General features: G+C 41.6%; 2 protein-coding genes across 2 annotated transcripts; both read right to left on the reverse strand.

Moving 5' to 3' along the window:
* Window positions 1–248: 248 nt before the first annotated feature.
* On the reverse strand, window positions 249–11,171 carry RPE65 (retinoid isomerohydrolase RPE65). The gene is made up of 14 exons (XM_081193813.1): window positions 11,024–11,171; window positions 10,197–10,279; window positions 8,932–9,082; window positions 8,134–8,241; window positions 7,895–8,036; window positions 5,518–5,665; window positions 4,927–5,008; window positions 3,829–3,961; window positions 3,564–3,703; window positions 2,747–2,876; window positions 2,056–2,170; window positions 1,708–1,802; window positions 923–1,034; window positions 249–662 (listed from the first exon to the last, which is right to left on the reverse strand). The coding sequence occupies exons 1-14, from the start codon at window positions 11,032–11,034 to the stop codon at window positions 511–513; spliced, it is 1,602 nt and encodes a 533-aa protein (XP_081049939.1). The 5' UTR covers window positions 11,035–11,171; the 3' UTR covers window positions 249–510.
* A 2,076-nt stretch (window positions 11,172–13,247) lies between these two features.
* DEPDC1 (DEP domain containing 1) lies at window positions 13,248–26,727 on the reverse strand. The gene is made up of 12 exons (XM_081193738.1): window positions 26,599–26,727; window positions 25,086–25,351; window positions 24,471–24,621; window positions 23,458–23,573; window positions 22,018–22,148; window positions 21,061–21,108; window positions 20,158–20,298; window positions 18,903–19,754; window positions 18,064–18,236; window positions 17,692–17,868; window positions 16,554–16,739; window positions 13,248–14,996 (listed from the first exon to the last, which is right to left on the reverse strand). Exons 1-12 carry the CDS (start codon window positions 26,644–26,646, stop codon window positions 14,856–14,858), a joined length of 2,430 nt encoding a protein of 809 aa, XP_081049864.1. The 5' UTR covers window positions 26,647–26,727; the 3' UTR covers window positions 13,248–14,855.
* Between the last annotated feature and the right edge of the window lie 1,155 nt (window positions 26,728–27,882).

Genomic DNA, 27,882 nt, shown 5'->3' on the forward strand with positions numbered 1-27,882 from the left:
TGTTCATAATTGTTAAAAAGTATTAGAATTCAAGACTATATTAAAGAATGCATTCTCACTTTGTTTCTGAAAATATATTTGCTCAGTGGCTAACAGTTACAAAATCTGTCCATAATTAAGTTTTTTTTTGTGTGTGAAATTGACTTGAGCCTCTTTACCCCCACCCACCTACACAATCATCCATTTGCTTTAAAAGTTTGTGTGTCAGGCTACCGACTCATGAAAGACTATTTTGCAATTGACAATGCTTCTTTTCAGTTAAATTTATTTGTTGAATGAAAAATACCAAATGCTGACAGTTTCATATGCCATTTGTTTCTCTACAGTACATGAGGATTATAAAAGTATTCTTGAATTCTGTCAGTGTGCAGTTCTTTGAAATGTTAAAATACTTCTACAGGTCCTCGGGACAGATAGTTGGAAGGGTGTAGTTTTTTAAGTACAGTTCGTAGCTGCATCCGTTATGCTAAAAGCCAGGCTTTAATAATAGGTCTAGTGAAGGTGCAACCATCATGCTCGTTTGAAGAGTCCATGAAAAGTAACTGGGATGTTTATGTCCACTTCTGCCCTTGCGACTTCACTCATGTCCTTTGCGCTCAAGATCAAAAGGTAGCCAGGCTTTGGTCCACTTCCAGGACTAATGACAATGCTCAGGACAACACCTGAACCACAAATAAAAAAGAGTTACCTAGCTGAAGCAGCACCAGATACTTCAACAAATCTCCACTCTATCATCCAAGAAAACTGCAACAACCATTAAACCAAAATCTGAACAAGTTTTCCATTATTCTATCAGTGAATATTTGTGTACAACGTTTCTTTTCTTGCAATTATTGTGTAAGACGGCTGGCATTCAAAGAAAGCCTTCCTAACTCACTGGAGAAAAGATGTGCATAGACTTGGAATAAAGAAATAACATTACCATCATCCTCTTCCAGGGCATCTGGGTGTGAAACAAAGATTGGTTCAGAGGGATAGGCATCCGGTTCTTGCCATACCCATGTCTCTCTTGTTTTGATATTCATCTTGCAAAGCTAGAAAGAGATAAGGGTGGGGGACGATACTGAAGTTACTTTCTCCCTATTATATAAAGAGTTGTTAGTCAAACACTGACTAACTCTCTAGATATTGCAAAATCACCACAAATTAAGACATACATTATTTTTTACACAATGCGCTTGCTATTAGAATATGGTATGGGATGTTATCACGAAAAATATGAAAATATGACAAAGTGATGGTCACTTTACCATATCAAAGCTGTGTTGAAAATTAAGTCTTAGCCCAATAGATGACAGACTTTTTCTAACATGACTATGTTTTATCATGAGGTGTAAAACGAGAACAGAAATTTTGTGAAGAATGGATTTAGCCCAGTGCACAAGAATAGACAGATATTTGAAATACAGTGATCATAAATTAATGTCCGTATTGATGGATTATGTCTCTGTGTTTATAAAGAGCGAAAGAATATATTTAGCACTATGAACACCTTTTAAATGCTGGGCTGAGAATCACTTTAAATATATTTCAGGTTTGAGTGAAACCAGATGACTTTTTGATTGGGCTTGATGTTAATATTAAGAGTCTCTTGAAGATAGTGTTAAAATTGCACTAAACTGTGTTGTCTTGCACATTCCTATCAGTGCTGGCCCTGACCATATTAAGGAATCTTAATTTGCACCCATCTTAGCACATAATACTTACCCTGTCTGGAACAAAGTGATTCAATCCAAGTCCATATGCATATGTGTACGGTTTCCCAGAATACTTTGCATAGTTTATTTGTGGAAACTCAAAAGCTATAAAACAAAACACAAGAACATTTACAGGAATTAGTGAGTCATTTTTAGTCATTTATTTATTTAAAGCATTTTTATCCTGCCCTTCGGCCAAAAAATGCTCAGAGGGTGGCTTACAGATCACTTAAAAAACTACAATTCCTGCTGTCAGTTTTACAACTGAAAAACGATACAACACAAAAGGAAAATAGATTGGGAGGGAGGAGGAGATTTACTAGGCTGTCTTTGTTATTCTGGTTGAGGATGATCTTACCTTGACGGGGCCCTGAAAAAATAACTTCTGGCTCCAGCCAGATGGTTTCGTCACTGTGCAGAACTGCAGTAGCTGTTGTATTAGGCAATGTGATTAAGTTTTTGCCAGTGTCAGCCTAGGATAAAAAAGGGAAGCTAATGAAAAAAGTAGTGAGGAGGGAACATTTTTATGCTTTCTTACAGGATATGCTCCATTTTCCAACAGTACTAACAGTGCTACCAAAAACCAACTTCGGACAAAAGTTTGCAGGTAGGAGCAAGCTTGATTCACTGAATAATAACAGGCACTGTTCTGTAGTGCCTTCTCATATACAGGCGGCTCCCCATTTGTGTTCAATATGTGTGCAACCATGTAAACGTGCATTGTGCTGAACCCAGAAGTGACCAGGAAACTTCATAAAGACGTCACTGAAACAACACTAAAAGGGCAGAATGGGGTGTTCGCATTCTTTTTCAATGGGTTTCAATTATACATTATTTCACAGATGCGTGCAGTGCCTTGGAACCTAACCTCTATGTAAATAGGACTGCCGGTAATGCAAACACACTGGTCATGCTACCCTAAAACTGCCTCTGCCACAATGAGAGGCTAGGAGGGTTGAAACAAGAGAACAGGCATTTTCTGTAGTGGCCCCCACTTATGGAATGCTTTCCCCAGGGAGGCTAGAACTCTATTTCACTATTGCAGGTACCTTTTCAATATTTAGGGGAAGGACATATCGACGAACTTCAGGTTGAGGAGCTTTCTGGGCATTTTTCTTCACTTCTTCCCAGTTCTCCCGTAAATTGGCTAAATATAAGTAATTGTAAACGAACTCAAACCTGTAGGAGGATAAAAGTATCAGCATTCAAATGTTGAAAGCAAGCAGTTAATGACATCTAACATGGTTTTGTTGTGACACCCTAGAAGCAAGAGATGGATCAAATTTCCTGAAGAGTTCTGGTCCACAAAATTGGTTTGACAAAAAAAAAATTATACAGTAACTGCTGCATATAATAAAATATAGTGCACAACCAGTCTTTCAAAGTAGGTTGCATTTTAAAAAAAAACTAGCAGACTTGAGCATGCAACCCTAAGGATCTAGAAACAGGATCCAGAAAATCAATAAGACTTGGGCTTAAAGTCTTCGATTATTCAGCTGATCCCTTTGTCTCTGCAAAATTACTCCCAAGTATTAGGATATATTCCAGCATGCATATTCTATCACTCTTAAAAACGAAAGCTGACAAAATCCTTCTGTATTTGACACATGCTGCTTGGATTTCTTCAGAGCTCTTTTGAGTGCTATGCAATGCTCAGGCTGTATTCAGGTGACCCTCCAAACCTCTGAATGATAGTTTGCTGCATTATTTGAGTGATGCAGGAAGCAATGGTTTGATTAAACCACAAATAAACTTGCTAAGACACATGCACCAGAGGAGGAAGCATGAGAGCAAAGGGAATATTCCTCATCCTCCAAACTGCGGTTTGGAGAATCACCTGAAAGCAACCTTCTTGTCAATACCCACCCCTTCCATGTGCATAAATCCACAACCAGAAAACCGTGATCTTCATAGGTGTTGATGTGATGAAAAAGGTTAAAAGGCGAAGTCCTGAATTTGATGTTGAGGTACTTCTTTTTTTTCCTATCAGCTACATGCATCCATACCTAAAAAATAAAATAAATCACACTTGAACTGTGCGAACCCATAAAATAGCATCTACTGCTTTGTGCCCTTAGATAATATACTTTTAGGCCCTGGGGCATGTAAATTGCAGAGCAACATCACTTACCCCCATTTTTTCATTTGACTCAAAACAATCCATGTAGTTGGCTCCCCAAAGACTCCAGGAAGAAAGAAACTTGAGCAAGTTGATTTTCACTGGTGTTTCCACAAATACGATGTAATTTGGAGTCATTCCAAAGCTGTTCAGAAATATAGTTGTGGGTTTTATTTCAGGCGACGCAGCATTTTGCATACATGAAAGTGTGCAATATTCAGCTGCATGCTGTTTCTTCCTGTTTTTAATTGCTAATTTAATTCAATCTTATCTGTCAATAATAGACAAGGGCTTTGACATACGGGGCAAACAATTTTCTGTTAGAAATGTGTGCTTTCAAATTTGGATTGATTATATGAATGATATATTGCTTGGGGACATCATTAAAAGCTTTTAGAACATCAAAATGAAGAGTATCTACCTGAATACCAACCCTCTCCATGTGCTTCTTTGCACTTCCAGAAAATACCTAATATGTAAGTTAGGCAGTACAAACTTTTGAAGATGCTATTCTCTTTACTTGATCACATTATCTCTTTAGCAATGCTTTCCATGCTACATGTACTATAGAGGGAAATGAGGCAGATGGGGCTTGTCAACCTGGGAAGGGAGCCCATTTAAGAGAAGGAAAACTCTGATCCTAAACCTCCATTACCTTGTGAGATATCTTCAGGCAAGTAAACCCTACACAAATCCAGAGTTGAGTCCCTAAGACAGTTGGATGGCACCCTGTACGCTTCCTGGCAACTCCTGCTGCCAAGCTGGTGCCAAACGTATTGCTCTGCTTTCCTTTGGACTACATCAGTGAAGCCGGGAGGGGGGTCTTGTCATTTGGGCAGCCCAGGACTTCCATACACACTGCCCAGGCTCACGCCCCAGAGGTCACTTCGGTGCTGCTAATGCAGCAAAAATAATGCAGGAGACAGCAGCTATGCGTTACCAGTCTGCAGTCATAGTTGGCGCTGTGATTCTCCAACCGTTTGACTTCACTCCCAGAGGTGCACTCCATTGTCTCTTGAGAGAGAGCTGGGTGTTAACAATATTGCCCTTTTATATTAGCTGAAGTCATGATGTTTATATTGTTGGCTTATATTAGAGGGTGGAATTTACCTGTGCACATAAGATGGCTTGAACCTGTCACTGCAAGGAAACTGAACAATCACCTCACATTTGGTCATTGGATCTTTCTTATCTAAAAAGAATATATATTATATATAAAGACACAATTCATCTGCTGATCTTGTACAAGCCAATGAATGAGAATTCCATACAAGAATAAGAAAACCGGTGCGGTAGATGAAAAAACAAAGGGTATCCAGCATTAATCATACTTGGGAGTAGACCCACTGAAACTAACAGACAGACCTAACTTAGATCCATTAGTTTAAAGGGGTCTAACTCTGAGTAGAACTTAGTTACAACTCAATCATTCTGTCTTCAAACACAAGCACTGCTTCTCTGAAAATGAGCTTGTCATTACAAAAACCTCTTTTGATACTTTTTTTTGCAAAATATACACACACACACACACACACAGCTTCTGACACTTTAGCTACTGTGTAAGAGAAGGGAAAGTGACAGAAATCATAGGAAAAGCGAGAAGTATTGCACTATGTGTAGCGGATAGATTTTATTCATAAGGGAAAAGAAACAATGCAGTCATATTCTAAGTACGCAGATGTTTTTTGGAAGTGAACAAACCTGCTTGCAGGGGAGGTATCCGTACAACGTTGTAGGCAAGGGAAAAATTCTTTCCAAAGCAGTTGCCCATATTGTAAACGGTTCCATCATTCTCAACGTGGGGGTGTGCTGTTACTCCATTGACAGAAACATATTTGCTGATATCCACCTGGAGAGCATAATAGAAAGATGCCTTGTTGGTCCATACATTCATCTGGGCTTGACAGGTGGATGGCGGCTAACAGATTGAGGTTGAATCCTGGTAAGACAGAAGTACTGTTTTGGGGGGATGGGGTGAGCAGGTGTGGGGGGACTCCCTGGTCCTGAATTGGGTAACTGTGCCCCTGAAGGACCAGGTGCACAGCCTGGGAGTCATCATGGTAGACAGCTGTCCATGGAGGCACAGGTAAATTCTGTGGCCAGGGCAGGTACCAGCTCCACCTGGTACCTTGTGGCTGAGACTCTACCTGCCTGCAGACTATCTCACTAGAGTGGTGCATGCTCTGATTAGCTCCCGCTTGGACTACTGCGCTCTACATGGGGCTACCTTTGAAGGTGACCCAGAAACTACAACTAAGCCAGAATGTGGCACCTAGACTGGTGACTCGGAGTGGCTGTGGGACCATATAACACCGGTCCTAAAGGATCTTCATTGGCTTCCAGTGCGTTTCTGAGCACAATTCAAAGTGTTGGTGCTGACCTTTAAAGCCCTAAACGCCCTCGGTCCTGTATACCTGAAGGAGCATCTCCATCCCCATTGTTCAGCCTGGACGCTGAGGTCCAGTGCCGAGGGCCTTCTGGCCATTTCCTCACTGCGAGAAGTGAGGTTGCAGGGAACCAGGCAGAGGGCCTTCTCGGTAGTGGTGCCCGCCCTGTGGAACTCCCTCCCATCAGATGTCAAGGAAATAAACAACTAACTTTTAGAAGACGTCTGAAGGCAGCCCTGTATCAAGAACTTTTTAATGTTTGTTGTTTTAGTATGTTCTGATATATGCTGTGAGCTGCCCAGAGTGGCTGGGGAAAGCCAGACAAATGGGTGGGGTATAAATCATAAAATTATTATTATTATGACTTTAGATACAAAACATCTAAAAAGAAACCATTTGCCGGGGGGGGGGATTCAAACTGATAAACAAGGAATATGACATTTTAAAAGAGTTTTGATATTGTCCAGTTCCCCTGACTTGGTAATATAATCCCCCTTCAACTGGGACTGGATGGGCCTGTTGGAAAATCAAGGTTTGTACCAACTGCAAATAAGATGAGAAGGTAAGATGACTCCTCCAAATCCACTTTGTGCCTGTGTCTTGAGTCCTTGATTATTCACAGAATGATTTTGAATACTGTAGTAGCCCCTACACACATTGGGCTGGATCCAGAGTTCCTATAAGCTGAGTTCCACTCACAGGACATCCCTGCTACAGGAAGGGGAAAAAGACTGTTCTTCCCCAGCCCTCGCCAATTCCTCTCTGCACAGTTCCCTGAAAAGGTTGAGTAGTCACCTGAAAAAGTTTCCCCTTCCTCCAGCCGGAGGACACCTTCTGCTAGATTTCAGCCCCACAGAATTTCCTAAACAGAGGCAATCACTGTAGAAAATAGTTCTACATACTTGGAAATATATGAAGTTATGATGCAATGTTATTTTGCCATAAATGTATGTTTTACATTGACATTGCAACATGTCCTTCCAGCTAATTTTGATAAACACGCTGCTGCTAAGACATAACTATTTATGCAGTTTTTTCATGCACAAAACTATCTCTTGCAATGAAAAACAACCTGACTCTAATCTCTTAATGATGGCATTGTCCTGTCCTCTGGTACCACCTATAAGGTCTGCCTGCTCGTACCAGCTGTGATATATTTATAGCAAATTCTGTAAAACTACTGGTCTCTTTATAGCTCTTGCTGAAGCACGACATCTATAAAGCTAACACGGCCACTTTACGATGTCATAAATCCAGTTATGAATGCCCCACAAGTGGTAGTAACCAGCGGAATGTCATTGGAATGTCATTTGGCTCTGGCATAAATACCAAAAATGTCTGTGTTTGCATGATATTTACTAGTGCATTCTGAGAGCACAGACTTTGCAAAATATTTATTGAAGTATTCCAATGTCTGGACTAGATTCTAACGGGGAGAGAGGTCTGGCATGTATGAAGTCTGCCACAGACCTCATATACACCCAGACAGTTCTCTAATCAGGTATTGTGTTGCAGGTGCAGACTGTGCGTCACCAAAAGCATTTTTTCCTTTTCCTTTTTGCATTTCTCCTCAACCTCTGCCTTCTATCTATCTATCTATCTATCTATCTATCTATCTATCTATCTATCTATCTATCTATCTATCTATCATCTATCTATCTATCCATATGTATCTCTCTCTCTTTTTTTACCTTTTTAATTGTTTCCAAATTCTCTGGGTTAATTTTTGTTATGAAGTTTGTCTCGGTACAGGCATAAAAATCTTCACCCACGGGGTACACATTCACCAGGGCATTGTCGGTGACCTCCACACCCTGGAAGTATGAAAAAAACCTGCCAAACAGAACCAACAAGGACACTAGATTATTTCTTCTGGTGGGGAAAAAAAGAACACGGCTTCATCCCCTACAATATGCCTTTGTTTTGTCACCTGGAAAATATATTCTTGCATGGATCTGGGTAAGCATAGGTGCCAAATTCTGTAATCACGACTCTTTTCTCAGTCATTGCCCTTACATAGGCATCGGTCCGGATAAACCTATAGAAAAGGAAGAAAGGTTGTTTTGGTTTGGTATGTTGGAATCCTCAGGTCACCTAGGACGAGTGCGCTTCCCATGCCGCCTGTCACATGCCCCAGGGGGGATGGCATAGGCATGGGAATCAGCTCTTGTCATAGCATCTTGGATTTCTGGAGATGCATGGGAAGGTGATGCAGTTGCTGGGTTGCTGAGAGTAACTGTAGAACGGGCCCTAAGTGGTATGTCACATATCTGCTCAAACGACCCTAACTATATGGATGGAAGTTACAGACATTGCCAAGAAGCGACAAAGGAGTAGCCACCAGAGTGGAGTCCCCGTGCTGTTACCGGCAATGTGTGAATAAGGATGGAAGTAGAAGAGGCATGGAACAAGTTCTAGAAAAGGCTGGGGTGGAGGTGGGGAGCTATGTGCAGGACGGAGTAAGCCAACCCAAACGCCCTCGTTGCCTGAACTCTGGATATTATTAACCCCTGACATTTCAATGTTCACCATGCTATGCAATCCTTAACGTTATTGTCCAGAAAGCCTGTGCGGCAGATCGCCGATCCCCATTTCATAGAACTTAAAATATAGCCAAAATGCATTCTTAGCTCTGGAACAGAATGTTTTTAAAAGTCAGTTTGATTTGGACAAGCCTTGGGCTTGCTATCGGTGGGGAATGCCAAGTAGGAAAAATGAAGATGCTTACCTCCTGTGATAAGTGACATGCCCCTCCTTGAAGTCAAACTTGTGAAGAAGTGCTTGACCATCAAACAAATGATAAAATGGTTCTGAGCCAACTTCAAATAAACCCGGCCCGCATCTGAGTAAACTGCCTCTGAGCCAGACTGGAATCCTGCCTATTGCAATGATAGCAAAAAGCGTTGTCACGTATTTAAGAAATAAAAGGGCCCATGGGAGATGCCAACTGTGTTCGACTAAGAAATTGACTAAGCAGTCTCAAGTCTTCCCTTATTCTTTGTATCAATATATTTGCGAGGGGTGAGGGGAGGCCTAGCTCCTCAGGGCTGGTCACCCCTCACAGAATCAAATTGACAGTGGTGGCAGCTGAGAAAAGAAGACTAAGGTTGGAAACACGAGGGGGGTAATTTCCCATCTCATCTTCTGCCCCACAGGCTGCCTTCCCAGATGCTGCTGCAAGTGAAGGACATCCTGAGGCCTGGTCCCACCCAACCTACGCTCACACTGGGCCAAGCCAACACAGACAGATTGTAAGGCAGCAGCTGATTTTTGGAAACTATTAAAAAGCAGCAAATTGTCAGTTGCTTGGATAAACATATTTTCCCCTCTGACTGGGCAGTGATTGGGAAGGGATAGCCAATTTGGGTTTTCTGCCTCAGGGACCATAACGTCTCTGGGGAGGAACATCACAGAGCTTCTCCAAGGTACTACAGATTCTAGCTATTATTTCACTTACATTACATGAACCCCAAGAATAGGGCTAAATAAATACATTTGTTATCCAGCAAAAAAAAAAAGAAGGAAAAAAAAGATTTGATGTTCTGTTTAGAATATGTTTACCAAACTTAGAAGTCTACTTCTGCACTGAAGAAAGCCTCACTGTACAAAGGCCAGAGAGTGGGGAGAGCAAAGTTTTGTTTCATGGAAGGCGTTTGAAAGAAGGGCATGTCCAGAGATTTGTTGCTTTGTTACAGTATTGAATTTCTATTGCCATGTTCTAGGATTGTCAGGTTAACTTGAATGGCATTTAATTAGTCCAGGTATGCAGCAGGATTTCAGGGCTTGTGATGATTAGGTCAATTTGTGGATTTTCAGCATGAGGCTATGGAAATGCAATATTTGACTTTAATTAAATAAATTAGTATTACAACAAAGAACACCCAAGGTTTCTTCAACTCCCCCTCTGTATCTCCCCACCCCCACCCCATAAAGGTTTGAAGGAAAATAGCACACTGGGGCAATCTGGAAATAAAGCATTAGAAATCCACATACCCGTGACATTAGCTGTTATTGGTGAGGAGAGTTCCTCCACAGTCTCAAAGAGCTTCTTGTATCCACCTGCTGGATGTTCAACTCTGAAGGGTGTTAAGAAAACAAAGGGTGAGCAAGTCCTTCCAACTACTGGATGAAGGTTAGAAGAGAGATATAAATTCAACAAGAATTGTTTTGACCAGCATAAATAGGAGGCAAGGTAACTTGAGATGAAATGTATGATTGTGCCATGCCCCGCCCCCAATAAAATTGGTAGAGTTTTTAGAGAAATGTGGTGATATTCACTTTGTAGAGCAGGTTGTGGCCAAGTGAGAGTGCTGAATATATTTCCAGAAAGTGGAATCAGCACAGCATTCCTCCAGCCAAATGCAAGCTTCCCCATGACCAAATCACATTGAACATGGACTGAAGGCACAGATTACTCATCCTCACAAGTGCCAGGCATCATGTTCCAGAAACTCTGTGATCCCGCTCTCACCACAAGGTGAACTCTCCTATTCCAATACCCTCCCAACACATGTTGGTCACAATTCGAAGAACTATGCTTGCAATGGATTAAGCTTTAACAATAAAAATCACAGAATCAGGAGTCCAGCTTTACTACTGTTTACTACTGCCCTGCCACAATTTGTGGATTCTTGTTAGAATATCATGTATGCCCCAGAGGCGGCGGCAGCAGCAGCAGCAGCAGCAGCAGCAGCAGCATGTGAAGACTGACTCTTGGCTTCTGATAAATTTGCTAGCTGCAAGAATCTAGTGACATTATCACACTTTACTGGGTTGACATTTAAACTCTATGCAAAGCAAAGCCCAGGGAAGGTACTTACTGGCTGGCCATTTTCTCCCCAGGAAAGGATTTGGACTTCCCTGAGCCAAATGCAGAGTACGGCAGCCGGAGATGTGTGCTGGGTATTTATATGAAGGTTAGATCTTACTGACGGGAGCAGCAGCTTTATGGAAACATATGAGCCAATCAGCTGGGCCCTGGGGAACAGAAGCATCTTTCACCACTCAAATCCTCCCGAAGCTTTATGAGATTTCGCCCCGCTGCTCAAGAGAGGCCTTTGAATGTTTTCCAGAGACCTAAATCCCCATGCAGAAGTGGATTACAATGAAACAACAAGGGGAAAGAAAGTGGACTATAGTCACACAGCCTGTAACGTGCTCGCTGCTTGGCACAAAACCTTTGCCCCATTACCCAAACCTCCAGCTTGGAGGAACTGGCCCTCGGCACACTGCTGGCTCCAGGAGACTGGACTACACAGGCTGCCAGGCGCCCCATTTTATGTAACAGAGAGTCTCTGATGGACACGAGAAGCAGAAGATTGCAGCAGCTGCCAATGACATCCGTATTTAACCTGTCCTTAAATCCAATCACAGCTGTGTAGGTTACACTTCATTATACACCAAAACAATTTTGTAAAGTTCTATTTTAAAAGAGGAATCTCTGCCTCCTCCCAAATTAAAAAAAAGGTTTTATTAAAAACACTGCATCTGTATTTGGACAACAGCACAAACACCTTTGTCAGTTATCTGTTCAGTTTTTAGCATCTGAAAGTGCATTAGAAGGTCATGCATGGACTGTAGCCATATAACTTTTACCCAGAGTCGACCCACTGAAATTCTTAGTTCTATGTGATGAACGATGGTTGATTTCAACTCCTTGTTTCCTTTTCTCAATTTTGGCAGCAAGCGATTTGCCCAGAGCAACCTTTGCCAACCTGATGCATTCAAGATGTTTGAGAGCACAAGTCTGACGGTGGCTGGAGCTGCGAAAAGTTGTAGTCCAAAACAGCTGAAAGGCACCAGGGTTCGGGAAAGGCTGGCTTAGAGACTATAAAATACACAAATTATCATACTGCATTGGACTAAGGCATGCAGGCTTTGGGGCTATACAGAACTATTAACCGTAGCTCTTAGAAATAGACTATTGTATTTATGGGAATAGTACAAGTTAAAGCAGATTGTTACTCTCTCAAACATTGCGAGCATTGTGCCTGTGTTGCAAAACACACATGGTTTCTTAATAGGTATCAGAGAAGAGAATATTACCAAACAAATCTTTAATTCCCAGTAATCGTTTTTCTTGTGCAATTAAGCTGCAAAGGCCACATTCTTATAGGTGTCTAAGCTTTGCTTATATGGAACTATAAAGTGTGGTAGGTCTGCCATAAAGAATATGACTTGAAAGCGTAAAGGACTCGGATAAAACATACCTGAAAATTATTTTCATTGTTCCCGTTTGCCTTCCTATGTTATTTTCCAAAAAGACTTTGAAGCCAATTCTGTGAAACACTGTTCTAACCTTGAAGAAATGCTCAGTAGGGCTGAAAACATTAGTTAGCTGCTGTATGATGGCTCTTGCAACTTAATTAACATTAATTAAATTTGGTGGAAGTGAATGAATCTCTGATACAAAAGGCACTGAAGGCATGTGTTGCAAGTGTAGCCAAAGGCTATAAAATGGTAGGGATCATGAAGAGAGGATGGGAATGGGCATATTAAATTATCAGGAATACTGGCACATTCCATAGGAAATATCTGTCACACATAAAAAGATAGCAAATAGTGGCTTAGAAGGATTGACAGGCTCAGGGCTAAGAGTCAGCATTAAGAAAAAAGAGATAAACCTATCAAACTTTCACATGGAAACGAAGGTATCTAAAAACCCAGTATGATGGCTACAGCCAATGTGTGATGAAAAATAACCCACATCATAAAAGACTCAGAATAAGCAGGTTACCTCACAATTATTGCAATAACTCAGAGCATCTTTGGTCTTTAGAACTGCCCCATAATAAATGATCAAATGCTGTTACAATTTGGGGCCTTCCATTTACCACTGCAGCCTTTAAACATTGCTCATACTACGATAATCTAAATTCAGTGTTAAGCGTCAGAAAAGGTACTCCATATAGTCTTTCGTTTGCTACGATATTTAACTCCTTAAGTGCAATTCTGTGTTCAGTTCCTAAACTTGCAGGTCCTTTTGCTACAATTCAGTTTCAATGCACTTTCTGAAACACCCTTCTGAACAAAACACAAATAGAGTAACAACATTATGTCATTTTATTCAACAAGCTTCCTCTGACAGATATTTTAAAAATATAAAATCAATTAAATATTGACAGATACATGCTGTAAACACAAAACATTTACAACAGATAAACATAAAAAGAGGAGAGGTGAAAAGAATCTGGGCAGTGTAGTCTTACTACAACACACAATGGATTGGATCCAGAGTAACCTTAGTTGTACTTAGGTCCCACTTAAATTATATTAGTGAAGACTTAAGATTTCCCCTGAAAACTAGTTGAATTTAACCCTTGCCAAAGGCCGGTGGGGGAAGGGCGATAGGATGGAAGTGTGGCTTTTCCACTGGGGAAGTGCTCTGCTGACTGGAAATCCCATCTGCCTTAGAGGCCCTTCTAAGCCCCCAGGAGCTATGGAAGCAGTACGGCCATTGTTTTTCCCATTTGTGGTGGGATCAACTGGGGGTGACCTTTGATCTACTGCATTCAACCCCCTTCGCTTGTACAGTCAACATACTGGGCTACCTACTGATGCTGGCCTGAACCTGTGGTAATTAATTTCCCTCCCATTGAAACAGGCGGGAGGAAAGGTTTTAAAAACAACCAACCCCGTCAGTATGGAAGGATGATGGCGGTAACAACACCTTCCAACTCCCAACATGGCCAGAGCAAGCTGGTAGGGATTTGGAAGTGGAGATTGCCTGCTACTTAACTCTCCACCTCATCCCACTTAGGATTGCTCTTCTCACCTGGATCCAATTTACTGGCCTAAATGGAAAGAAAGAGAACCAAGACAGCATGGGAAGAAAACCTCAAGGCAAGTAATGGGACCAGTGACCCATTAACCACGTATTTCCAAATATTCCAGGACTACAAATGCAACACACTACAAATGCAACACACTTGCAAGCAAGGCTTTTAATTACTTCTTTATGGCTGTTGAAACCTTTTTCTATGAAAGGCTGGATTTGTGCAAAGATGATCAGCTTTACAATCGCTCTCTTCTGTTTAACACTGTGACACATGTTCCATGCTTCCTTTTTCTCCTGCCTCTTCTTGGTCAACAGCGGACCATGCAAATTTTCAAGACAACAGACGACCAACATACACGGTAAGTGCAAATTGAAAAGTAAAAGCTGTCTAATCAAGTTGCTTGCAAACCTATTGCTTTCACTCAAAAAATAATAAAAAATATTCTACTTTTCTACTTACAATTTCTAAAAAAAATATGAAGTACTTCTTGAAAATTAACACACACATCAGCTTACTGAGGTAAAAGTATGCCCCCATTTCTTGGAATGGGTTATAGCATGCATTCTCAATTCTACTAACTCCACCATCTTTTTCTTTTTGGCTATTGGTATCTGTACATTTTTGGTTACCCTTCATTTCACCCAACTCCACTCATACACAAATATTATCTATTTACATTGGTTGGTTTCTTTTGTAAACATCAATGTCGTCATTTCCAGACTTTAGGTATGACAAGGGAACCCTGGGACCCAACCTATTTTAGCACAGTTCAACAAATTCACATTTTTGTATACTCGCTCACTTAAATGTCGCTAATATTTGTTTTCCAAGCAAAATGGCTTTACAAACATCAGATTCGTCAAAAGACATAAAATTAACTTCTCAGGGTACGTAGCTTTGGCTTTCGCAGGCTGAGCATTGGCTGCTTAATTGTGGGCCTGTCTTCAAACAGGATGGCTTCACTTTCTGTGGTTGGAAATCTGTTTCGATAGATCTCGGGATACTCTTTCTGAAACTGAGGAACAAGATGCCATGTTAGTCATACTGAAGTTACAAAAAACGAACACAGTGCTACAACCAAGTAATAACTCTTATAAAGACAGTCAGGGGTGAGGAGGTGGCCAAGTTTGTTTTATTTTCTATTTATTTTATTTATTCAATTTTAACATTCTACTTTGCTACAAAATACTGGCTTAAGACTTCTTGCTATCCAGAATGAAACAATTCTTTCACTGGCAACCAGCTAGCTACAGAGTAGGAACTTTAAAACGTCCTTTTGGCTGAATTTAAGAAACAATTCAAGCCCAACAAAGTCTCCATTACTACAAGAAAGCACAGAGAATAGTAACAACAACTTGGTGATTTAAAAGCTGCTTGCTTTAGAGCTGGACTCCAGTCATAAGACTTAAAAAGTTCTGGGACAAGTACAATTTTGTGTAGGGGGTTTGTCCAGGAAAAAAAACAAACTCAAAGGTTTCTGCAGGAGAACAGAAATCCTCTGTATTAAGCTTCCAAAGATATTGTACTTTACCCAAAAGTAGATTACAGTAAATTGTGTGTCAGGTGACCTTGAATAAACCAAACTAAACACTTACTGAGGGGGGAGGAGAACCCCTACTTATTCAACCTAGCATACACTTTTTCATAACAATTGCAGGGGTGTTATGTGTCATTTTAGAGTACTAGTAATATCAAAGCAGAGACCAATTGCAAAAACAGCATGCCCACCATTAACCCTTTAAGCCCAAAATCCTTTGCATACTAATTGGAGAGCAAATAATATTGGACAGTGGCATTTATTTCCAAGCCAACATGCCTAGGATTCGGCTGGTGAAGGAGGGATAAATCTCTACTGCAGACCTGCTCTTGATCCATTAAAAAAACGAAAAGAATCCCCACCACCACACACCCCTAGTTTGCAAAATGCATTGCCATTCAGCCAGACATCTTGAGGTGGGCTAGATATGATTCTGCATGCTGTAGCCAGGGATTTCAATCCTATAAAAGAATGCCATGTCCTCCCATTATGGAGTTACAACACAAGCAGCTGGCAGAACGAACACTGTAGCGCTAGAAAGTCCCTGTTCATCACAGCTGGGATGGGGGTGAATTTTGGAGGTTGAGAAGAGCAGCCACCTACACCTCAGCAGAAGTTCTGGTGTACTATAGGGACATCTGCTTAACACAGATAAGTGCCTAAGCAGAATGCTAATTAGCAGCAAGATTAAAGTAGCAACCTGGGCCAGAGCTGTTATATCTTTGCCCGACTTGCTAGACCTAAGGTGCCACCTTAACCTTTGCGGTATAAGCCTTGTTTTCACCACTACAGCTGAAGAGGCAGCAGTGATGGGGCTGTAGCAGGCTTCAGAAACAGATGCAGCTTTTTTAAAAGGAAAAAGGAAAAGATGCCGCTGAACAGATCCCTTTGTTCTTCAACTGCAAGCACCCATTTCCAGGCGGACAATTTTCATCCAAATGAGAGTGCCAGAGGCAACTTAACTGTCAGTTCTGAAAACTAAATGGCTACCTGCTTCACAAATAACGTTGATGCAGGTTTAACATCTTCTATTACCTGCTTAAGCTTCTTCTTCTTGTCTTTCACACTTAATTTTCTGTCCTTAATGACGCTTTCCAGAAGCTCAGCAACTGCTGCCTGAGAGGTGAAAATCTTTTGTGCATCAAATTCCTGAGAAGTTATCCTCTCGCAGTAGGAGTAAGTTGGAAATATGGTGCTCAGTTCTTCCCCTAGGCACTCCATCTGCAAACAAAGATAATGTGAAGTTCCAGGCATTTTACACAGAGCTGGTTTAGTGCATCTGTTAAACATCAAGCACTCTCGATCTGACGCTCCCAGTTCCAATCTAAGCCACGGATGCACTGAATGGGTTTCAAACCAGTATTCTCTCAGCCCTCTATCTGTCATATGTGGATGATGATGATAATACTGACCTACTTACAGAGGCTGTAACTCCCAAAGGGTAAGATACCAATGAACAATGGAATCAAAGTATGATAAAAATATGACCCAATTTTCTGAAACCACAGAAGTACCCAGGGCCATTGGACTGAGAGTTATAGTGCAGAGAACAGTTATAGTACGAAGTAACATAATGAAAATTTGATTCCTGTCAATTAATAACCAGGTCTGGAAGTCCACAGAATTCCCTGAAGACCAAACTGAGTACAGTGGTACCTTGGTTGTAGAACAGCTTGGCTCCTGAACGCTGCAAACCTGGAAGTAAGTGTTCTGGTTTGCGAACATTTTTTGGCAGCTGAACATCCGACGTGGCTTCCTTGGCTTCTGACTGAGTGCAGGAAGCTCCTGCAGCCAATCGGAAGCCGCGCCTCGGTTTTTGAACGGTACCAGGCGTCGAACTGACTCCCGGAATGGATTAAGTTTGACAACGAAGGCACCGCTGTAATAGCCAGAAAGCAACCGAACAATTTCTACAGAATCTTTGCTAGGAGCCAAACTATTACAATTGCCTGAAGATATGGGAAGAATAGTACCTCAAGGATGCAAAACATCCTTAAGTTTAAGTGGCAAGAAATGTCAAGTTCTGCATTTTAAGTAGGAACCTTAAATAGGTAACTAATGTGTCTCAAGATCCAGGCTGAGAAAAAAGACAGCAAGCTCAGGAGTTAAGATCTCTGACTCATAAGAGTTTTTGTTTGAAACATGAAAGGCATGCTTCAACCTTTTCCCTCACCTGAGTAGTTTTTAAAATTTCTAAGTGTTCTTGTACGGCCACTTGTAAATAAATCGGGACTTCCAGAATTTCTTGGTGATGATCCATTAGAAAGGAAACTAATCTTATGGCAAGCAACTCATCAAGATCGACTTCTTCTTCACAACACAATATACATCGAGAAAATGTCTGTATCATCTGGAAACATTTAAACAAACTGGTTAGGAAACAAAAGAATTTACAGAATATTGTGGCGTATCACGCTCCTTCTCAAGACATATCCCCTTAACAGTAACAATGGCACAGAAGGGAAGACTGATAACATTGGAAACCTAAAATTTCAGTTGTACAATGGAACAACTTAAGAAGAAATTGGAAAGCAACACATCTTACCAAAGACCTGGTGCCCACTGCATCATGAAGTCGTGGCATATCAACATTTTCACATATTCGAGAGATCATGCGCATCAAGAGTTGAAGTTTTCTGCGATTTGCTGGAGGAAGCAATAAGCAGCAGATCTGCAGTGCTTCAATAGCAACTCTTTCTAAATGAGATTGGAGCATCTCTAGCAAATTAAAAATTGGGGACAGATATTATTCTTGGTAACTGTATCAAAAGCAGAATTAGCAATTCTGCACGTTAATTTCCCTACATAACACAAAGTAATAGTTTTACGGTAATTGATTCTACTTCAGTTAAGAAGTTAGTTATGTGCTCTATTCTAGACTTTTATGCTAAGATCCTAAACTCGCTTCATTTTGCTCCAGCAATACAGGTGAAGAGCAAATGAAAGCGAAACGTTATTATTTTAACACCGAAGTGTGCTAAAGTCCAATTACATAAAAACTTCTAGCTGGTTGTTTAGAAGCTTAGAGACTAGACGAGTGATTTAGCAGTCCGTGCCCAACAGCAGCTTCTCTCTTTTCTCTATAAGTTGTTTGGAAGAATAGCCCAGTAGCCGAATTACACAAATATAACAGCATTGACAGAAAAGCACACACACTTGGCATTAGCATGCACTACAGAAAATACTGGTGCTTGCATGGCAAAATATTAGTTTTTAAAAATTACTGAACCTCAAAGGCCCTAGGAACCGTTTTGACAAATCTTGTCGAATACGTTTAGTCATTTAAAACCTCGGGGTTTGTGCAAAGAAAAAAAAAAAGGCAGAAAAACAAACTAGTTAGTAAATATAAATAAATAAATCCCATGCTCAGGAAAGCAATCTTACTTGTGCCAGTCAACATAAGGGTGCTGGGGGGAAGCGTGTTTTCTGAAAGTTGTGTTGCACTTTTGCAGAGTCTTTTACTGATGGTCATATCAGAATTCCCAGGTTTATTTCCTATTTTAGTAACCAGTGTAGTGGTGCTTTGGGTTTTTTGGCCCAGATGGCCCAAAGGATGTGGTTTCACCGTGATCTCTGCAACTGGAACATGGGCACTACACCAGCTAGAGCTGCTATTTCCACGTAAACTACGAGATCTGCAAAGTTGCTTTGATTTGTGGTTACCACTAGATAGCTCTTGGTCTGGAATACTTGCTGCGGAAACTCTCTTGAAGCCACATGTTTGTTTTGGGCCAGCGACATCTGAACAAAGATCCAAGAAAGAGTCTGGATTACGTGCAGAGTGAAACAGCTGGTCTCCATTACTTGCGAACGGTATATGAACTCCAGTTTCAGAAAGTGTTTTTAGTCCGTCTTTACTACACTTGCCTGAGGCGGTATCTGCAATTCCCTCCAAAGAGTAACACCTCGCCTTAACATTGAGAAGCATAGCTTGTTCATTTTTCAGTCTTGAAAGGTCCTGACAACTTCCACCTGCTAGTTCATGAACGGTGGCATGTTCACAAGGCAAACTATCATGCTGCAACTTTTTATCGTGTCCCTTTTCTGCTGTACACTTTACAGAAACAGTTTTGGAAGCCTCAGCTTTGTCTTTTTCGCCAGTCTTGAGCAAACTTAGCAGAAGGCATTCGGATGACTTGAAAGAGTTTAAGGGTGGAGTTTTTGAAAGAGTCAAGTCATTCCGTGCACTAGATTTTCCACTGGATCTATTTGGAACTGCGATGTAGCCACACAAAACTATCAGAAAATGAAATACAAGTTCAGATGCAGGCGATGTGACAGGGCAACAAGACAAGCAACACAAGTCAGAAAAGTTAAGTCAGAAATGTTAGTCATGTTGAAGAGAACACTTGCTCAGTCAGAGGATATTCAAAAACATAAGTGCAACAGATAGCTCAGATATGCAAGACTAAGGACACATAACAAGCCAGTCTGTGTTCAGCATTCAGTGCAAAGACTAAGAACAGAAAACCAAGTTGTTAAAATTTATAATGAATTACTTGTCCTATTAAGGCAGCCAAAGTTCATTCTGAAAATCTAAGATACACCATGTGATTTCACTCAGACACATGGTGTCTTAGTCCATCTTCTGAAATGCCCATAAAAGTTTGGGGTGCCTCAGAACTAGAGGAATACGTACCCAGTATATTCACAAATAACTCATAGTACTGAAATGTAAGCAAAGGTTCGGGAAGACTAAGAAAATAGTCAGCAACTGTTTTGAATACATCTCGTTCAAAGCCCATGTACATTGGCTGGCTCGTGCCATTGCTTCTAGGCCCTAAAATACAAAAGGAAATAAATCTCAGTAACATTGAACTCGACTCTTCAAAAATGTACAACACGAAACAGCACAAAGAGCTGTGTGTGTGTGTGTGTGTGAGAGAGAGAGAGAGAGGGGGGGGGGATCTCTCTTACGGGGGAGAGGACTCCCAACCCCCTTTATGGTAGGGGTTAGCAGGCAGGATCTCCACCAGTAGAAAACTCAGAAACAGGCATTTTAAAAGTGAAGCCAGCCTAGGATTGGGCCCAACTGTTGCAGCTGGTACAGGGATGGGGTACAAGCCTCCCCCCTCTTCTGTATTCAGTGAGGGGCTGGTGTGTGGATGTTGCAGCTCCTCTGCTGCTCTGAAAAGCCCTGACGGCAGGGGTTAGGATTTCGGCCATAACCATCATTATACATAATTATACAAATGGAATTATTTTCCTGAGTGAGTGGCAAAAATAAAAGCTAGCTAGTTATTCTGGCTGGGGTATGGTTGTGGATGGACCCCTGACATGACGTAACACAATATTTATTTTAAGAACTGCCATTGTACAGATCAGGCACAAATTTGTGGCGCATTTATGGAATTACAGTGTTACTATTTTGCTCTTTTTTCGGCCTTAATTTCACTTATAAAATATTCTAAAAATCAGATTATTGGAAGCCCAGAATAAATAAGAGCCCAGCAGATGTCACCAATATAATATTGGTATTTCTATTATGTTTTCCATTTCTATTTCAGCACCTGACATTTCAAACAATGTGTGTCTAACTTACAGTTTGCCAAGCACTTCATAGCTGACAGTACCCAGTGAGGGAGGTCTTCTGCAAGGAAGGGGGTAGAGGAAGGAAGAGACAAATTGACCAGTTCCCATTATTATTCTTAAGAGCAGACTTCATATATTCTTTCTATTTGTCCTGTTTCATCCATCATCTAAGGGCATATTCTGGAAGATATAACATCTCACTTTAACCCTCATGCTCCCCATGAGACATAGCTGGGAATTAGAACAAGAGTTACCAGCTGCTCAAGGTCACATTCTAAAAAAGCTTCATGGTTAATTTTCTAGTCACTGCATCACACTAGCTAACCCTTAGCTGACATAACCGGTTTTAAAACATGTAGTTTGAGGAGAAGCAAAAGTTCTAGACTTCCCCTTTGCTCTTTCTTCCCTTGTGCTAGGTTGTGATAATGAAGCATAGTTACATTGAAGTTCTGTTGAAATTATTATTATTGCATTTATCACCCGCCTTTCACTAGCACATCCCAGGGTGGGTTACAATTAAAAACTTGAAACAGTTAAAACAGATCACAATCACACAAAACGGGTGGGCTCTGAAAACACACGTCTCAGGTGTCAAAGGTCAGGCACGTCTTCAAAATTCACTGAAAGCGGAATAGTGAAGGAGCCAGGCACCGCCCCCCCAAGGGGAGGGAATTCCACAATTTAGGGCTGCCACAGAGAATGCCCTCTCCCAGGGCACCCCGGAAACTTCTGAGGGAGGGGAAACTACCAAGAGAGCCCCCTCTGCTGATCTTAACATCTGGGAGGGCCTGTAGGAAAGGAGGTATATATCTTTCAAATTACTGAGGGCTTTATTAATTATTATATTTTAATTATTATATTTTAATACCAATGTTAAATTACCAGACAGGATAAATACTGCACTTTCCATAATATTTGAAGGGGGTGGGGTGGAAATCAGATTTTCAAATAATTGTACAGGACTTGCCTGATTTGTCTTGCAGAAGAACAATGCCACGTTTACTTGTATTAGTCATGTTGTATATTATGTACCGAGGAACTATTTGTGCAGGGTGCAATACTTCGTTGAGTGATGGCATGCCTAAAATAGTTTGCAAACTGCAAGGAGGAAAAAAAACCAACACCAGATAATTCCAGAACTGAGCACATCACTTTGGGTGGTCTCTAAAAAAACAGGCTTGCAAAAGGATTCAATATATATTGATGTTCAAACATCTCTGAAATGATAAGCATATCGTTTTACTGTGTTCTTAATGTTACCGCCTGCAAATCAAAACCAGGCTTTTATGAAAACTTCATCACTGGGTGATCACAGTAAATAAATCATAGTATAGTGGAAGAGGGGTGGACATGTAAATCCACTTTAGTGCCTAGTTCGAAATGAATTTTCCTGTGGTGTCTAAGGCATCATAATAAGCAAGGATAAATCTGTTAAGCGCAGACAGGTAAAGGACAAGGACACTAGAGACCAGGCATCTTCAAACGTTCCATGAAGTATCACAGAAGCCATGTTCATAAGTAATGTTTAACTATGATTTACCACTACTTGCATGAGCTGCTGTGAGTTTTGGGCTCACACACTCCTCCCTCTGCTCATTATCAGCTATGCAACCAGGAGGAGTTTGGCCAAGTTTAGTTTTAGTTTTCGCAAAACCTGGCTTGGTATTACATATGAACTAGAGATGGAATAAAGCAAACTTTTGTTAGTTAAAAAAGCTATCTTCATTATCCATTAAAAATAGGTTTTAAAAGAAATTAACCAGAGGAGCTTATCATTAAAATATAAACAGGGCCAGAGACAAAGCACACACATTCTTCCCTAGAAGAAATAACTCTTCTTCCAAATACACCCTGTCTTTCCCAGCTTAAGCTATTACAATAATCCATGCACTTTTTATGTTTTAGTAGGACTAGTGCTCTTTAGAAATGCTAATATTTTAATTCAATTTGGTGTATAAGCTTGCTAAGCTCAAAATTTCCAATAGTGGTACCTTGGAAGTCAAATGGAATCCGTTCCAGAAGTTCGTTTGACTTCCAAAATGTTTGAGAACCAAGGCGCAGCTTCCGATTAGCTGCAGGAAACTCCTGCAGCCAATCGGAAGCCGCGTCAGATGTTTGGGTTCCAAATAATGTTCGAAAACTGGAACAATCATTTCTGGTTTTTGATCGTTCGGGAGCCGAAACGTTCGACTCCCAAGGCATTTGAAAAACCAAGGTACGACTGTACTCAAAATGCTCTGCCAGCAATAAAGTATACAACTTAAAAGGAGGCTTCTCCCAACAGAATGCTTTGAGAACCTCAGCTGACGATCGGGGCACTACAATGATCTTTGCCCAAGAAGTGAACGATTCTATCCTTAGGCACATTGGGAAATGACAGGAGTGAAGAAGACCATTTGTCACTCACTGTATCACAACCGTGTTTCTCCAAACTTCATCTATGTCCGCTTGGGTTATTTGTCTGATGCACATATTTTTCCTGTCCTCTTCCATCATTTCACTTTTCACATTTTCTGTGTTCTCCTACAAAGGAGCCATAATAAAAGGCATTATAACTATGTATAGTCAAGACTTTTACTCAAGAGTTGGGAGAGTCATACTGTCTCATAACAACCCTTCTCCTCCCCATCCTTCCAGGATTCTGGAAGCCAGAAGACTGCTAATGGGTGTTCCCACAATTGCTCATCAGTCAGCCGTTCCCACAATGTTTACAGCAATCCTGCAACACCATAACATAGTAGTGGGCAACTTGTAGCTTTCCCAGATGGTGTTGGACTACCGTGTTCATCAGCTCCAGCCAGCATGGCCGTTGGTCTGGAGTTGGGTTCAAATTCCCACTCAGCGATGAAGCTCACAGGGTGACCTTGGGTCAGTTGCCATCTCTTAGCTTAGCTTATGTCACAAGGTTGTTGTGAGGATAAAATGGAGAAGAGGGGAACCATGTATGCAGCTACACTGAGCTCTTTGGAGAAGGATAGAAATCAAATACAGTGGTGCCCCGCAAGACGAATGCCTCGCAAGACGGAAAACCCGCTAGACGAAAGGGTTTTCCGTTTTTGAGCTGCTTCGCAAGATGAATTTCCCTATGGGCTTGCTTCGCAAGACGAAAACGTCTTGCGAGTGTTCCGATTTTTTCCCGCTCCCCCCCCCTTTTTCTAAGCCGCTAATCCGCTAATAGCCTTTTAGCCGCTAAGCCTTTAATAGCCGCTAATCCGCTAATAGGGCTAATCCGCTAATAGGGTTGCTTCGCAAGACGAAAAAACCACTAGACGAAGAGACTCGCGGAACGGATTATTTTCGTCTTGCGAGGCACCACGGTAAATAAATAAATACTCAAAAGCAGGTCTGTGTTCCATGGGTTTACTCCCAGGTAAGTGTGCATAATGAGTCATAGAATCAGAGTCATAAATAACCTATTACCTTACATTCCCGAAATTCATATTTTTTGGGTGTTCTTCTGGAGAAATGTGGTAACTTAAATGTCTTTTCTGTCTGTTTAGAAATATTATCTGTGCTCTCACTCAGCGGATACCGACGTGGCAGAATTTTCACTGGGGAAACTGAAGGAAACCTATAATTTTAAAACACAAAAGCTCAACATTGAACAGTAGCGTCACAGACTATTTTGAAACACAGTTTGCATTTCAACGTAATTAAATATTTTGGAAAGCGTTCATCACTCAAAAACATTTACAGTATAAAAGTCAACAATTTTCATTAAGGTAATGGATACATGTCACATACAAGTACTGAAACGTAGGAAGAAGATGAATTCTTTCGTTGTATAAACAGGATAAAGTAAGCCCAGCTTCCCAAGCAGTTTGGTACAAGCCTAGTGCATATTATATCATACTACTAGATGCTGATCTTATGCTACAGCTAATTTTCAATTCCATGTTACTCAAAGGTGGAAAGTGTGAATAAATTAAAACCTCATTATTTTTGGTAGTAACACATGAAACAGGGGAAATCAACAGGACTTTTGCATCCAATCAACCCATTTTTCCAAGTTCTGTCAATATGGTTATATATTACCTGAACAAGTTATGGTTGTCATCCAGATTCTCTGAGCCCCATCTTCCTTTTATATCCTCTATCACATGATTTTTGAGAAATTTCCTTAAGAGCTGAATAGTTTGCTGCCTAGTAACTTCTGGACCAAAATTACTGTTATTCTTCAGTAATCCATGAAGCCAGTCGATTGCTTCTGTTGCAGTAAAACAATTCCCATATTTTTTGAAGTGTTGCCTGTGTTTCCTTTGTGGCATTTCTGCCCGAAAATATTTAGTAACTTCATTCCACTACAAGGCAGAAGTGAAATTTAGGTTTTAAAAAACAACAATAAGAAGCTAACCAGAATCTGCAGTTTGGAATTGGTAATGAAATGGTAAGTTAGCCACCACATAATGCACCAACGCCCAAATATACCACAAACCCCATGCTGTTTATCAGGGAATTATTAATGCATGTCTGAATCCTCATTTCAGCCATAATGGCAATTGAAAATGTAGTAACATTCCCCCTTAGCTAGAACAAAGGGCTGATTACACATGGGAGTGCTGTGAAGTGTGGAATCTGCAGGTGTGCAAAGGAGGAGTCATATGATCGCTCCACTCCACAGCTTTCTCAACATAGGCAAATGTTTTGTCCTGCCACCACGAATCACATATTCATTAACCACTAAACATATTCAAGGCCTCTTAAGAGCAGTTAGCACCTGTCAATGCATACAGGTGTTACTCCACAGATTCTAACGTGGAGTAGTAACCACCTTGTGTATGACATTAAACATGCACTTCTAGGCAAAAGGGCAAACCAAATTAAAAATACCACCTTCACCAGTGTGGAACTGGATAATTTTCTAAACATCTTTCATGGCCCTAAATGGAAACCACTTCTGGGTAGTGCTGCATGTAGCAATCACACGTGGAAGACTTTACACCCCATGTCCATTGGGAATCAATGAGCTGTGACCCTGCATATCTTATTGGACTACAACTCCCATTATCCCTGACCACTTGTCATGCTGGCTGGGACCGCACAATCCAACATCATCTGGGGGAATCACAATTTCCCCACCCCTGGTGTCCTTGGGCAAAGAAGCCAGTTGCTGCTTACTAGCATGTGGACAAGGAAGAGATAAACCTCCGCATGCCATGACTGTAGCGTGCAAAAAGAAATTAAAACAAACCACATCCCTGATGGCTTTTAAACTGGTAGAACCACCCCCACCCACTGCCCAGTCTGAAGGTTTTCTCCATTTTCTTTGGGTTTAATTTTGTTTCAGTGTTTTTTTATTGGTTTCAAGCACCTGGAAAGGATGGGGGGGGGGAGAGAGAAACTCTTTCGGGGCTCCAAAAGGCAACCTTAAAAAAAGAAAAAGTTCTTATTAAAGAACAAAAGAGACACGAATACAAGCAGACACGCGAACTGTGTCACGTGTGAAGCCGCCCCAACCGCGCACTCCGGGCTTGCTGGCTAATGCGCCGCTCTGCATTCATCGCCCCGGGGAGAGTCCCGCCCTCGCCGCTTTCTCCGCCCCGCTTACTAGCTTGGTGGCTCGGTAGGGACCCGGAGACACCACCCGGCCCTCCATAGCGCGCCCGGACCGAGCAAGGCGAAGGCGATGGCGAGCGACGCCAAGGAGGACAGCAACTGCTGTCGGACGGTTTGAACGGCGCCCCGGAGCCTTTGATTGGAGGAGCGCGAGATCATGTGACGCGCGCGCACGCACGCGAAGGGCGGAAGGAAGGTGTGTTCTCAGCAGCAAAGGAGGCAGGAGGTGGTTAGTGGGCGCAGTTCCCGATTTTCCCCGTCAAGGAGGACTAGATAGCATTATAGGGCGGACGCGGGTGGAGTTTACCGACCGATTTGTACAATGGAGAGAAAATCGGGCGTGCTGAACTGGGGATAGGGTGGGCTGGAGTGAGATTATGGAGCTTTTCTCCACCGTCTCTTTTCAGTTCCAGCGGCCAGGGATCGATTCTGTTTGCATGCCGCCTTTCCATCGTTAAAGCCACGCTCAAGGGCGGCTTGCAACCTGAAAAATAAAATTGCACAACTACAAACGTGGCAAAAAAAGGTCGTAAACAATAAATAAAACATCAAAAAGTAAACAAACAAGCAAATGGGGAAAAATTCCACATAAATAATAAGACCCAAGATAAAGATGCAAAAAAGAGAGAATCAGTAGCCACACACACACACACACACACACACACACACACACACACACACACTGACACAAACCCCCACACATACACGAAGTAGAATAGAAACATAACCACCACCCCTCTTTTCTTCATAATCTAACATGGTATGTATCATTAATGTCTCATAACAAATGCAACTGAATTGTAGAAATCATAACTTGAAAAAAGAGACACCACACTGTTTTTGTATATTTAAGAAATCTTAATAAAAAACATGAAAAAACAACACCACCTCCCACCAAGGCAATGCCCTACCCCAAGAACCTGCTGAACAGCCTCAGCTTTTGTAGCTGGAGTCAGTCAAGGCCCCACCCTCCCAAACCAGGTGGAAAAGGCTAGCAAAGTACTGTAAGGAGCAGGTCTTCCAGAGACAATCCAGGATTGTTTTTCTCTGTGTGTACGTTCAGTTTATACAAAGAGTCAAGTGCCTTCTGCCAGTGGCGTAGCGTGGGGGGTGCAGGGGGGCCGGCCGCACCGGGCGCAACATCTGGGGGTTAGGGTTAGGGGGCGCAAATCCACGGGTTAGGGGGCGCAAATTACTTGCCTTGCCCCGGGTGCTGACAACCCACGCTACGCCACTGCCTTCTGCTGTGGAAATGTCCTCTTGATGTCATAAGTGG

The sequence above is a fragment of the Podarcis bocagei genome (genome assembly GCF_964188305.1).
Source record: "Podarcis bocagei genome assembly, chromosome: 5".
Classification (NCBI taxonomy): domain Eukaryota; kingdom Metazoa; phylum Chordata; class Lepidosauria; order Squamata; family Lacertidae; genus Podarcis; species Podarcis bocagei.

Coding starts and splice junctions, on each gene's coding strand:
- RPE65 (XM_081193813.1), bottom strand. Junction 3,704..3,828: donor AGTCAAATGAAAAAATGGGG/GTAAGTGATGTT, acceptor TTTATTTTTTAG/GTATGGATGCATGTAGCTGA. Junction 1,803..2,055: donor TTTTTCAGGGCCCCGTCAAG/GTAAGATCATCC, acceptor TTTGTTTTATAG/CTTTTGAGTTTCCACAAATA.
- DEPDC1 (XM_081193738.1), bottom strand. CDS start 26,646: ATGGAGGGCCGGGTGGTGTCTCCGGGTCCCTACCGAGCCACCAAGCTA. Junction 25,352..26,598: donor CCTACCGAGCCACCAAGCTA/GTAAGCGGGGCG, acceptor TCTGCCTTGTAG/TGGAATGAAGTTACTAAATA. Junction 21,109..22,017: donor TCTTCTGCAAGACAAATCAG/GCAAGTCCTGTA, acceptor CCTTCCTTGCAG/AAGACCTCCCTCACTGGGTA.